This window comes from Cyprinus carpio, chromosome B16 (genome assembly GCF_018340385.1).
Source record: "Cyprinus carpio isolate SPL01 chromosome B16, ASM1834038v1, whole genome shotgun sequence".
NCBI classification, from domain to species: Eukaryota; Metazoa; Chordata; class Actinopteri; order Cypriniformes; family Cyprinidae; genus Cyprinus; species Cyprinus carpio.
The window spans coordinates 13,227,838-13,240,738 of NC_056612.1; the positions used below are offsets into that span (position 1 = coordinate 13,227,838).

The 12,901-nt window shown below is 36.6% G+C and overlaps 1 protein-coding gene across 1 annotated transcript; it reads left to right on the forward strand.

Annotated features, from left to right (window-relative positions):
* Positions 1–1,490: 1,490 nt before the first annotated feature.
* Positions 1,491–12,696, forward strand: gsdmeb (gasdermin Eb). The gene is made up of 10 exons (XM_042740846.1): positions 1,491–1,644; positions 2,361–2,576; positions 5,048–5,240; positions 6,564–6,732; positions 6,890–7,016; positions 7,214–7,330; positions 8,087–8,214; positions 11,181–11,352; positions 11,534–11,607; positions 12,049–12,696. Exons 2-10 carry the CDS (start codon positions 2,369–2,371, stop codon positions 12,274–12,276), a joined length of 1,416 nt encoding a protein of 471 aa, XP_042596780.1. The 5' UTR covers positions 1,491–1,644; positions 2,361–2,368; the 3' UTR covers positions 12,277–12,696.
* Positions 12,697–12,901: the final 205 nt, after the last annotated feature.

A 12,901-nucleotide genomic window follows, 5' to 3' on the forward strand; every position in this document is an offset into this window, starting at 1 on the left:
AAAAGAAGATGACAAACGAATGGGGCTAATACTACAACTAGATTAAGAGAATTTAATTAAATAATACACAAACCTTTTTGGTTCCAGTATTAAATATATATTTACTGGGAAAAGTATATTTAAAACGGGTAAATGGAGTCAGGTGTTTCAATAAATTGGATAAAAAGAAACTGGGTCTTCACTATAAAAATCTGGTTTTCACACTAGGTGGTGAAAGTTTGTCATGCTTCAGTTAAATAACTTCACTTATTCAGTTCACCAGAGTTTCTTAAAAAGGAGGGTTTGAAATCACTGCTTGTCTAAAGACTTCTGGAAGAATGTTTTGTGGACAAATTAGTCAAAACCGTACTTTTGGGTTAAATGAGAGGTGTTACTTTTAAAATAATAATAATAATAGGATTTTCACTCACTTTCACTCAGCTGTAATGTACAATAAAGGCAGTATATGATTTGGAGTGATTCTTCTATTTCTGGACCTGGGCTGCATTTCCCAAAAGCAGCCTAAAAAAGATTATAGAAACAAATGGCACCATTTTTCTACCTATACAATCTACTTAGGTTAATAATGCTTTTGGGAAACATAACCCAGGATAGTTTAATCTTTTAATTCCATGTGAATATGTCATTATGTCAGTCTTTGTACTGAAATTCCACAGAAAGTGAGTCTTGCAGCAAGACAATGACCCAAATCGCACAAATAGGTTGACCAGTGGTCAAAATGGTTAAAGCAGAAGAAATCAAATGTTTTGGGATGGTCATATCAAGGTCTTGACCTTACAGAAATGTTGTGAACGGATCTGGAGAGAGCAGTTTGTGAGGTCAAAGTGCAAAAATTCTTCCAAGCCAGTGTGCAGGACTCATCCACAGAGGTTAGAAATTTTGACATTATTGCTGCCGCTCAAGGGGTCACATTAGATAATGAAAGCAAAGACCCACATTACTTTTTCCAAGACATTTTTTGTTGGGTCATGTTGCTAAACGAATTGAATTAAAATCTTCTAAGTGTGTGTATTTTTCAACTGCTTTCTCTTAGTAGAGAAGATCTGATCCCACTGGACAGTAGGTCATTTTTAGACTTTTTTTAATTGACTGATTTATTCATTTATTTCTGAGACCCATTTATCAACTGTAATTCAGATTTTTGTGTTTTTGTTCCTCCACTCTTACATAACCAGTTAGTGTGACAGACTGACATGATCTCTTCCCTCCAGACTGCGCCTTCCTACTGTGAGCCACACCAGATACTCAAAACCTTGCTCTCTTTTACATACAAATAAATAAATAAACAGTTTTATGGGATTTGCTTTCCAGAAAGACATACAGGACAAGGTAGGCCTACGTTAGATAAAACGATACGATGTTAAAGACATGCTTTGAGCCAATTAAACAAAATTACTATAACCTATGTATAAGATTGAATTCTCTCAGTGGCAACTTGTAAACAACTTGGACAACACCCTCTCTCGAGATAAAGGACTGATGCTTTGATGGAAAACCTGTGCAGCAAATGAAAAATTCGTCGTCTGGGAGTTAACCAATGACATTTGTGGAGGCGGGACTAAGCAAAACCACCAGACTACTCTCTTGTGTCTTTGTGTCAGCTGTGATATTAGATGTGTTCAGTCACGACGAGAGCAGGAGACGGTAAGCGCGAGATTTTCATTTACAAGTTTTCTGTTGTCTGTAAAACTGGTTACTTTAACATTAAGTTAGTCTGCTTCTGTCACAATTGTTACGTTATGAAGAGAAGAAAGGGTTACTTTAACTCAAGAAAGGATTGTTTCTATCGCTACATTGTAACGTTGCCTTTCGGCATTATGAGACAGGAATTATTCGGTGTCAGTGTAATACTAAATTATGTATAGGTATGAGTTAGCTATTGTTAACTACGGAACTATACACTGAGTCAAATAAATCTATCGCAGTCAATATGCTTGTTGTATATCACAACTCTAGCAAGACCAGTGTTTTAAACAAGTGTAGGTCCTTAGATGAGGTAAATGTGGTACAGAGATGCCATCTGGGTGTAATACTATAATACTGAATGATTAAATATGATTAATTGTTTACATTTTATTTTAAGGTGTCCTTCCAGTGCATTTCTACACTTAAGCACTGAGTAATATTAATTACCCTGAACTGTAGGTTAATTTCTTGTAATTATGTATAATTTAATGTTATTACTGTTTTAAGTAGGCTACATGTAATGTGAAACAATGACACTGTAAAATAAAGTAATAAATGTTTATGTGAAATGATATTCCATGGTAATATCAATAGCAATACAATAGTGTCAGGAGTACATTTCTTTGAAATGAAATACACTTGTGACAGTTTTGTGTTTTTTTTCTGCCTGTCAGCATGAAAGATGTTTGCGAAAGCCACTAAGAACCTGGTGTCTGAGATCGACGCTGATGGTTCCCTGATCCCAGTGTCCCGTCTGAATGACTCGGATGGTCTGGCTCCTCTGGCCCTGGTCATCAAGAGAAACCGCTACTGGTTTTGGCAGTGGCCCAAGTACCTAACATCAGACTTCAAACTAAATGATGTTCTTGTTGGAGAGCCCATAAATCCAGGTACAGAGCGACTTTTCTGTCATTCTGTGCAGAAAAGTATATGGTCTGTGATAGCTTGAATGTCCTTGTAACACACGTTACATATACTTCTTATTATAAGAACAAAACATTATGCATAATTACATTTAAGTAACCCTAAGCCAAACCCTAATCCTAGACCTAACCCTATAGTAAGTACATGTAGTTAATGAATATTTCTCAGTATTTAAATTAAATGTATAATTACACTGTAACAAGGACACCTTAAAATAAAGTGTAACCCTATAATCAAGTACTTATTTAGTAAGTTAGTCAACACATAAAACAGCACAACAAAAGATACTATGATTTAAAATGTACTTTAAGGTAAAACTTTTAATTTGACATTATTACAGCATGCACTTTAAAAGTGTACTAAAGTGTGTTAAGGTACATGTTATCTTTAGGTACACTTAAGTGTTCTTTTTTTTCATAATCTTTCGAAGAAAGACATACAGGACAAGGTGAGGCTACGTTAGATAAAACGATACCGATGTAAAGACATGCTGTGAGCCAATTAAACAAAATTACTATAACCTATGTATAAGATTGAAATTCTCTCAGTGGCAACTTGTAAACAAAACTTGGAACAAAACCCCTCTCTCGAGATTAAAGGACCGATGCTGTGATGGAAAACCTGTGCAGCAAATGAAAGATTCGTCGTCTGGGAGTAACCAAGACATTTGTGGTAGGGCTGGACTAAGTAAAACCACCAGGACTACTTGTTGTGTCTGTCTTTTGTGTCAGCTGTGATATTAGATGTGTTCAGTCCACGAGAGAGCAGGAGACGGGAAGCGCGAGATTATCATTTACAAAGTTTTCTGTTGTCTGTAAAGATGGTTACTTTAAACATCAATTTTAGTCTGCTTCTGTCAAAAGTGTTACGTTATGAAGAGAAGAAAGGGTTACTTAAGTAACTCAAGAAAGGATTGTTTCTATCGCTACATTGTAACGTTGACTTTCGGCATTAGGAGACAGAGAATTTTCGCGGGTCAGTGTCATACTCAGTTATGTATAGGTATGAGTTAGCTATTGTTTAACTACGGAACTAACACGTGGTCAAATAATGTATCGCAGGCAATATGCTTGTTGTATATCACAACTCTAGCAAGACCAGTGTTTTAAAACGACAAGTGTCGGTCCTTAGATGAGGGTAAATTTGGTACAGAGATGCCATCTTGGGTGGAATACTATAATACTGAATGATTAAATATGATTAATTGTTTACTTTTATTTTAAGGTGTCCGTTCCAGGGCATTTCTAACACTTAAGTCCTGAGTAATATTAACCAGGAAATGTACAGACATATAGGTTAATTTTCTTGTAATAATGTATACTTTAATGGTATTACTGTTTTAAGTAGGCTACATGTAATGTGAAAACAATGACACTGGTAAAATAAGTACTAAATGTTATGTGAAAGATATTCCATGTAATATCAATAGCAATCTAATAGTGTCAGGATAGGAGTACATTTCCTTTGAAATGAAATAAAGGTGTGGACAGTATTTGTGTTTTTTTCGCCTGTCAGCATGAAGGATGTTGGGCGAAGCCAATAAGAACCTGGTGTCTGAGATCGACGCTGATGGTTCCCTGATCCCAGGTGTCCCGTATGAATGACTCGGATGGTTCTGGCCTCCTCTGGCCCTGGTCATCAAGAAAAACGCTATGGTTTTGGCAGGGGCCCACAGAACCTAAACAGTCAGACTTCAAACTAAATGAGGTTCCTTGTTGGAGAGCCCATAAATCCAGGCTACAGAGCGACTTTTCTGTCATTCTGTGCAGGAAAGTATAGGGTCTGTGATAGCTTGAATGTCCTATCGTAAAACACACGTTACATGATAAACCTCTTATTATAGAGAACACAAACATTATGCATAATTACATTTAAGTAACCCTAAGCCAAACCCTAAACCCTTAGACCTACCACTATAGCTAAGTACATGTAGTTAATGAATATTTCTCAGTACTTAAATTAATTTGGAATAATTACACTGTAACAAGGACACCTTAATAAAAGTTGTACCCTTATAATACAGAAGTTGAACTATATTTAGTAAAGTTAGTCCACACAATAAAAACAGCACAAACAAAAGGATGACTATGATTTAAAATGTACTTTAAGGTAAAACTTTTAATTTGACATTATTACAGCATGCACTTTAAAAGTGTACTAAAGTGTGTTAAGGTACATGTTATCTTTAGGTTACACTTAAGTTTCTTTTTTTTTTCATTTTTTTTATCTGCACAAACATTTTTTTTTTTTTTTTTTTTTTTAGAAAATATACTTTTATGATTTGGCATACATTACAAGTGTACATTTATTTTTCTCAAGGGACTATAGTATCATGTTTTCTATGTGAAAATTGTTCCCCAAATTGTTTGTGTGTGTAACTGTTTAACAAGGTGTTATGTGTTTGGAAGAGCTGATGTACATAATTTTTTTTTCACAGCTGTGGTTGAAACTGATTTTTTGACCTATAATGGCAAAGTTGTGGATAACAAAAGTGGAAGTGCTGCAGCGGAACTTGGGCCGGGGACCATTAATGTGGGGGGTGCCGGCTCCAGCAAACTTCAGTCATCGTTTGGAAACTTAAAGAAACAAGAGGTGGATGTGCAGAATCTCTTACAGGCTTCCAAATCTAGGTGAGGGACTGACCACGTGATTGTGTTTAGAGCCACTGTCTTCACAAGCTTGGTCAGATAAGAGTGTTGTGATATGGAATGTGGTTTAAATACACGTGAATCTCGCCTGTAGTGACAGATACAGACAATGGTGAATGAAAATAAGGAAATGAAAGTACAAGGCGTGTTGTTTGTGTTCAAAATTCTTGTTATATTTCTCTTTGTCCTCCTTCTCGATGACAAACTGAGATTTAAGGCTGAAGGGATCTAAGAAATATGCTTTGATTTTCGATTGTTTTATCACATTATTATATAAGGCAATTATGTGAAATTTAGAGTCTAGAATTATGTGTCTAGTTTAAAAGGTAAAAACCTGATGATTTTTTTTATTACATATATATACACATATTTATATATATATTTATATATATATGTATATATATATATAAAAAATAATAATGATTAAGAAGGATAGACTGTGGAAGCACATTTTTGCCAAGAGATAAAAAAAAAATGTAATTGTGAATTTTTTTCTCACAATTCTGAATTTCCTCCTTGCAGTTCTGAGTTGAGATCTCACGATTCTTATTTTTTCTTGAAATTCTGAAAAAATCACAATTGCAAGATATAAATCCAAAATTCTACCTTTTTTTCATCACAATTCAGAATTTATATCCGCAATTCTGACTTCTTTTCTTGGAATTGTGAGATATGAACTTGCAACTGCAAGTTAAAAGTCCAGTTCCGTCAGTCAGCTTGCAATACTGACAAGTTTACATCTCACAATTCTTAAAAAAAAGAAGGCAGAATTGCAAGATGAAAACTAGGAATTACGATAAAAAAGTCGCAATTAACTTTTTTAAATTTCTTATTCAGTGGCGGAAACAGGCTTCCATAATAGACTCATGTATATATGTGAGGGGAAAAAACAGTTATTGAACACTGTTTTTAGAAATCTAAAAACGATTCACGAGGTTTCATTTCTATGTGCAGATATGTAAAGATTTTTTTTCTTTCATTCTTTTTTTTTGTCCTCATTTGTCACATATCTAAAACTCCTTTAAAATTAGCGTGCATGCACTTTGAATGTTTTGTCATGTAACCTAAAAATATTCTTTGTCTAACTTTCTTGGCTTATTTGTCTAAATCTTGACGACACCAACAGGAGAATTGTAAAGATAGATATATCTCCAACCGTTTCTTTTTTTTAAGTTAATCCAGGTGTATTGATGCAGGTGAAAAGTTCTAGACAATGAAGACTTGAGACACACCTTCCACGTGTAGATGAATGCATTTCTGACAATAAATCCATGTGACACACTTGAATCTCTGCTTTGGTTGTAGAGTTCTGGACCTGAAGCACTCTCTGATCGAGCAGACACGGGAGTCGCAGAGGGAGGTGCTGACGCTCGTGAAGGAGCGAATCGTCACCACTCAGCCCTGCACCATCACAGAGGACATTCAGGAAGGTGGTACCTGCACTGGAATGTTTGGGTTCAATAAGACGATAAAGGTAGGGCTTTTGTGATCACACATTCTTCTTTCCCGATGACATGTCTTGGGTGTATCTCCATCCATTAACAACATTCCAGGGGGACGTGTCCATTCCTGCCTCCTGTCTCCTCTCCTCCTAATACAAACTGTCCCGTCTGTCTCTTGTTTCTCTGCAGGTGTCAGTCAATGATAAAGAGAAGCCTTTTGTCGAGTATGACACTAATGTGTCTATCAACATCCCACCCAAAACCACCATTGCTTACAGTGTGATTGAACTAGAAGTTGCTCAAACTGGAAACTACGGTAAATCATTTTTGCTAAATCATTCATTGGAAGTTTTTGTACCAATTACCTTCTTGATCAGAAGTTCTTTGCTTGAGGAACCAGATTTAAGGTCACTGCACACAGAGTCTGAAATTTTCATCTGAAAGTTAAAAATAAATATGACCTCACGCTGTGTCAAACAAGCCGTATGAATGTACTGTCATCCATTATGTCAGAACTGTGCCTGCTGCCAAATATCAAGGGTGGTTTTGAAGTTGACGGGCCCGTGAAGGTGAAGCCATCAAGGACAGTTAGTGCTGCACCTGGGAAAACAACCAATAAACTGCAGAAAGGTAACATCACAGTAGCTACTCTAACCATCTTTCATTTAAACAACATAAAAAAAAAATTACAATAAAAAAATAATTGTTCTCAGAGTAATTATTCAGCGTTAACTGCAAAGTAAGCCACTGGAAAGTTAATTTCCCCAAGTGTAGAACAATCAATCCGTTATACATCACAGCTAGCCCAACACGATCAGAAATCGCACACTTCCCTACTATATAATAGATAAAAAATGTGATGTGAAAGCGTGGTGTGTTTGAATTCACAAAACAGGTGAAAGGAAGTGAATTCTTTACTAGTTGTGAATGGCTGTAAAGTGATGCTGGTGGGTCACATGACAGTGCCAATATAGTGAAAATAGAACGTCTGGATTGCATTTATAACACTTTTTTTTTGCATATTGTCACACTTAAATGATTCAGATCATTAAACAAATTTTAATATTACACAAAGATTATTTTTTCATGTTGGGCCAGGTAGGTTTGGACAGCTTTTTTCCCTTAATAAATGAAATCTTCATTTTGTGTTTACTCGCATTATTTTTGTGTAATATTCAGATTTGTTTGATGATCTGAATCTTTTAAGGATGACAAATATGCAAAAAAAAAAAAAAAAAAAAAAAAACAGTAAGGGGGCAAATATTATTTCACAGCACTGTATATTGACCTAATGGAGTTTAAGTAAGGACTGTTGGTTAATACTATAGCGTTTACATTATTTCCATAAAAATGCTTTGATAAAGATGATTTACTTTCTCTCTTAAGATCTGGAAGGACTCCAGGGGCAGTTTACAGTTCTCTCTAAACTCCCATCCAGCACACGCTCCTCATTATTCCAGCAGATCTCTCAGCTCCTGCAGGACAGTGCAGCCATCAGCGTGCTGGAGGACGCAGTGAGTGAGACATGGAAACCTTACATCAGATTTTTAGTTTTTTTGAAACAGTAGGAATTACTCTACAACAAATACCATCTTAAATAAAACATATACAGTGCTTAACAAATGTATTAGGCCACCACCCAATGTAAGGTTTGTTCCACAGCTGCCCTCAACTTACAGTAAACAGGTGATTACCCAATTAATTTTTTTATGTTTCTGTTATGGTTAATCCACACCAGTATGTGTAAGCTCTTTAGTCACACTAGTGTTTCTAATGCTAAAATATTAATTATTGTTGGAATTTAAATAAAAACAATGGCAGCAAGAATGCAAGCGGTTATCAAGGCCAAAGGAGGCCATACAAATTACAGGTGCATCTCAGTAAATTAGAATGTCATGGAAAAGTTCATTTATTTCAGTAATTCAACTCAAATTGTGAAATTGTGAAACTCGTATATAAAATAAATTCAATGCACAAGTAGTTTAAGTGTTTGGTTCTTTTAATTGTGATGATTTTGGCTTACATTTAACAAAAACCCACCATACACGTGCAGGTTGCGGTTTCTGTTTGCGTCATCACAACATTTCGGCCGTATTGTTTCGGTGATAAAAAATTTCGGTGGCTGAATATTCGGTGCATCCCTAATATATATATATATATACAGGGGTTGGACAATGAAACTGAAACACCTGGTTTTAGACCACAATAATTTATTAGTATGGTGTAGAGCCTCCTTTTTTTTCCAGAATCAATTCGTCTTCAGTATGATAGATACAAGTCCTGCACAGTGGCCAGAGGGATTTTTAGCCATTCCTCTTGCAGAACATTGGCCAGGTCACTACGTGATGCAGGTGGAGGAAAACGTTTCCTGACTCGCTCCTCCAAAACACCCCAAACTGGCTCAATAATATTCAAAACTGGTGACTGTGCAGGCCATGGGAGATGTTCAACTTCACTTTCATGTTCATCAAACCACTCTGTCACCAGTCTTGCTGTGTATTGGTGCATTATCATCCCGATACAAGGCACCACCTTCAGGGAACAAACAGGAGAGCTGAGGTTGCACATGGTCCTCCAGAATGGTTCAGTAGTCCTCGGCAGTGACGCGCCCATCTAACACAAGTACTGGGCCTAGGGAATGCAATGATATTGCAGCCCAAACCATCACTGATCCACCCCCATGCTTCACTTTGGGCATGCAATAGTTAGGGTGGTAAATTTCTTCGGGGCTTCTCCACACCATAACTCTCCCAGATGTGGGAAAGAGAGTGAAGGTGGACTCATCAGCGAACAATACATTTCACATCGTCCACAACCCCAAGATTTCTGCTGCTGGCAGGTTTTTTGGATACAATCCTGATTAGCACCTGGACATCAAACAGGAGAGCTGAGGTGCACATTTAATTCTGCAGTGAGTTGACCAGCTGTGGTTTCATGTTTTTTGGATACAATCCTGATTAGCACCTGGACATCCCTCTCAGACAGCTTCCTCTAGCATCAACAGTTACTCCTGTTGGATGTGGTTCGTCCTTCATCATGGTGGTATGCTGACATCACCACAAAGACTTGCTGTCCTGGTCACAGATACGCCAGCAAGATATGCACCAATAATTTGTCCACTTTTGAACTCTGATATGTCTCTCATTATGTTGTGTGCATTGCAATATTTTATATACAGCTGTGCTACTGCTCTGCTAATTCAACCTTCACACTCTGCTCTTACTGGTGGAACATGCAATCATTGAATATTAGCCACCAGGATGTGCAAATCTAGCCATGAAACCACCAACATTATTTTGGCCAGTGTTTCAGTTTCATTGTTCAACCCCTGTATATATATATACAACTGTTGTATAAGAAGTTTCTTATACTCATCAAGGATTTTCTTTATGCAATAATGCATAAATAGTAATATGTTAAAGGATTAGTTCACCACAAAATGAAAATCCTGTCATTAATTACTCACCCTCATCTCGTTCCAAACCCATAAGACCTTTGTTCTTCTTTGAACACAAAAGATATTTTGATATTTAAGATATTTTTAATGAAATCTGAGAGCTCTCTGATCCTCCCATAGACAGCAATGCAACTGGAACGTTCCCAGGTCCAGAAACGTAGTAAGGAGATCTGTAAAACAGTCCACGTGACATCAGTGGCTCAACTTCAATTTTACGAAGCTACGAGAATACTTTTTGTGTGCAGAGAAAAAAAAAAAAAAAATTATTTTAACAATTCTTCTCCCCCCAGTTACTGTTTTCTGGCAATTTGGAGAGTATCACAAAGCAAATTGTTATTTTTGTTTTCTTTGCGCACAAGGAATATTCTCGTAACTTTGCTAAACTGAAGTTGAGCCTCTGATGTCACATGGACAGTTTTACTGATGTCCTTACTACGTTTCTGGACCTGGGAACGTTACAGTTGCATTGCTGTCTATGGGAGGGTCAGAGAGCTCTCAGATTTCATCAAAAATATCTAAATTTATTTTCTGAGGATGAACGAAGGTCTTACGGGTTTGTAACGACATAAGGGTGAGCAAGTTATAACAGAATTTCCATTTTCATTTCATTTAAATCATACAATTCAAAATTTCTCTATATTTTAAAATGTATTTATTCCAGTAATGACAAAGCTGCATTTTCAGCATTTACTACAATTTACTCCAGCCTTCAGTGTCACATGATTCTTAATAAAATCATTACAACATGCTGATTTGTGCTAAAGAAACACTTCCTCTTATTATCAATGTGCTGCTTAATATTTTCTGGAAGCTATGAAGCTTTTTATGTAAAGTTAAAAAAGAACAGCATTTATTTTAAATAGAAACCTTTTACAACATTATAAAAACGTGCTATCACTGTTTTATCAATTTAATGCATCCTTACTGGATTGATTTCTTAAAAAAAAAAAAACTTACCCCAAACTTTTGAACAGTAATAACAGACATGTTGGACAGCTTTAGACTTGTTTGTCCCTCTCTCAGCTAGAGGACCTGTGTGGTGGGGCACAGCCTGATCCCAGTGCATTAGAGAAGGTACCTGCTCTGAAGGCCACACTGGATCTTGTACAGAAGGGCGCTGGGGCTAACCCCTCTGGAAAGCAGCAGAAACCCAGCACTCTGACTGCCACCCATCTGCTCATCAGCTCCTTAGATGGTGAGTTCAGTTAAAGTGACAGAGTTTTGACAAATAAATAAAGGTCATGGATTGAGTTTTGTATATTATTAACTGGTCATAAAAGCAATCAGTAGTTTCACTTTCAATGCATCATGATTTACCTGATGGTTGTTTGTTATCATACACCTTTGTTCTCATAACCAATCCTGTGCTCATGTAGAGATGACTGACTCTGCCCTGCTTGAGCTCAAATCCTGCTGCAGTTACACAACCCTGCAAGCTTTGCTTCATCTTGTAAGTATCTTCATATTAAGTAACCGTACTCTGTATTAAGAACAGATTCATCTAAGAAAAATGGAAGCATAGCATTAATGCCACGTAATAAATAGGGCCTGTTTAAAGGTATAGTTCACCCAAAAATGAAAATTACCCCATGATTTAGCCATCCAATAGGTGTGTATGACTTTCTTCTTTTAGATGAATACAATGATGGCAGTGAATGGGTGTTGAGATTTAGAAGTCCAAAAAAGTGTGTCCCAGGTTGTGTTAAATACATGCCTTAATCTGCTCATAAATCCAGAGCCATCATTGTAAAAAAATTCCTAAGGGAAATCATTAACTTTATCATGCTAATTATCTTCTGGCTTGGAGGACAACAGACTGAGCAGGCTTTGTACATGTAAGGAACAGAGCTTGCTTTTTTTCTGCCTATATGACGTGTTTATTGTCCTGCAGGTGCAAAATATGACTTCAAATAAGAAGTCCTCTCTGAAAGATGCTTCTCTGGCTGGATTAACTGATGAGGTTTTCAAGAAGGTTACATCACTCTTTGCTTCCTGTAATGTGAGGCTGCTTAAGGAGAAGGATTCAGTTGCTACAAAAATCAGCAACCCACAGGATCGCCTTCCTCTTATGCTGTGCATTGCTGTTAAAGGCTTGGCATCTCTAGTGCCCCCTGTCTGACTGGAGTACAACAGCAAAGCTAAAATATCTGATGTAAGCTGTGGACCAAAGGGCACGTAAAGCAGTGGACAATCTACAAACCTTGGGATAATGGGATAAGTTAAAATAATTAATCCTCAAGGGGTCTTTCAGCTGTTTTATAGAAATTGTCTATTCATTTTAAATAGTTTTTTTTTTTTTTTTTTTAAGTACCTTTGTAATATCAATCCTTTTAGAGTGGAAATACACAGTGTTGCCAAGTCCACGACCCCAATAACGTGGTATTTAGCCCGTGAAATGCGGATTTTAACAGGGGAACCCTACCAAATTTTATTTTATTTTTATCAATTGGGCGGGTTTTGTTGTCAAAACCTGGCAACCCTGGAAATACACTCTTTTGTAAAAATGTGTGCAAATGCACAATAAATTGTTTACATCATATTTTGTCCATGTTTTCATAAATACATGTTTTCTGCCATCTAAACTTCAACAAGAGTAAATCTGCACACCTTGCACAGAAACATTGCACAAATCTTACGATCACTTCTCATGCATGTGATTCATAGAATGATCGTACGTACAGAAAATGCATGTACGCCTCTCTTTCAGATGTGAAATCTATGAACTGCAAATGATCTTGAACTTG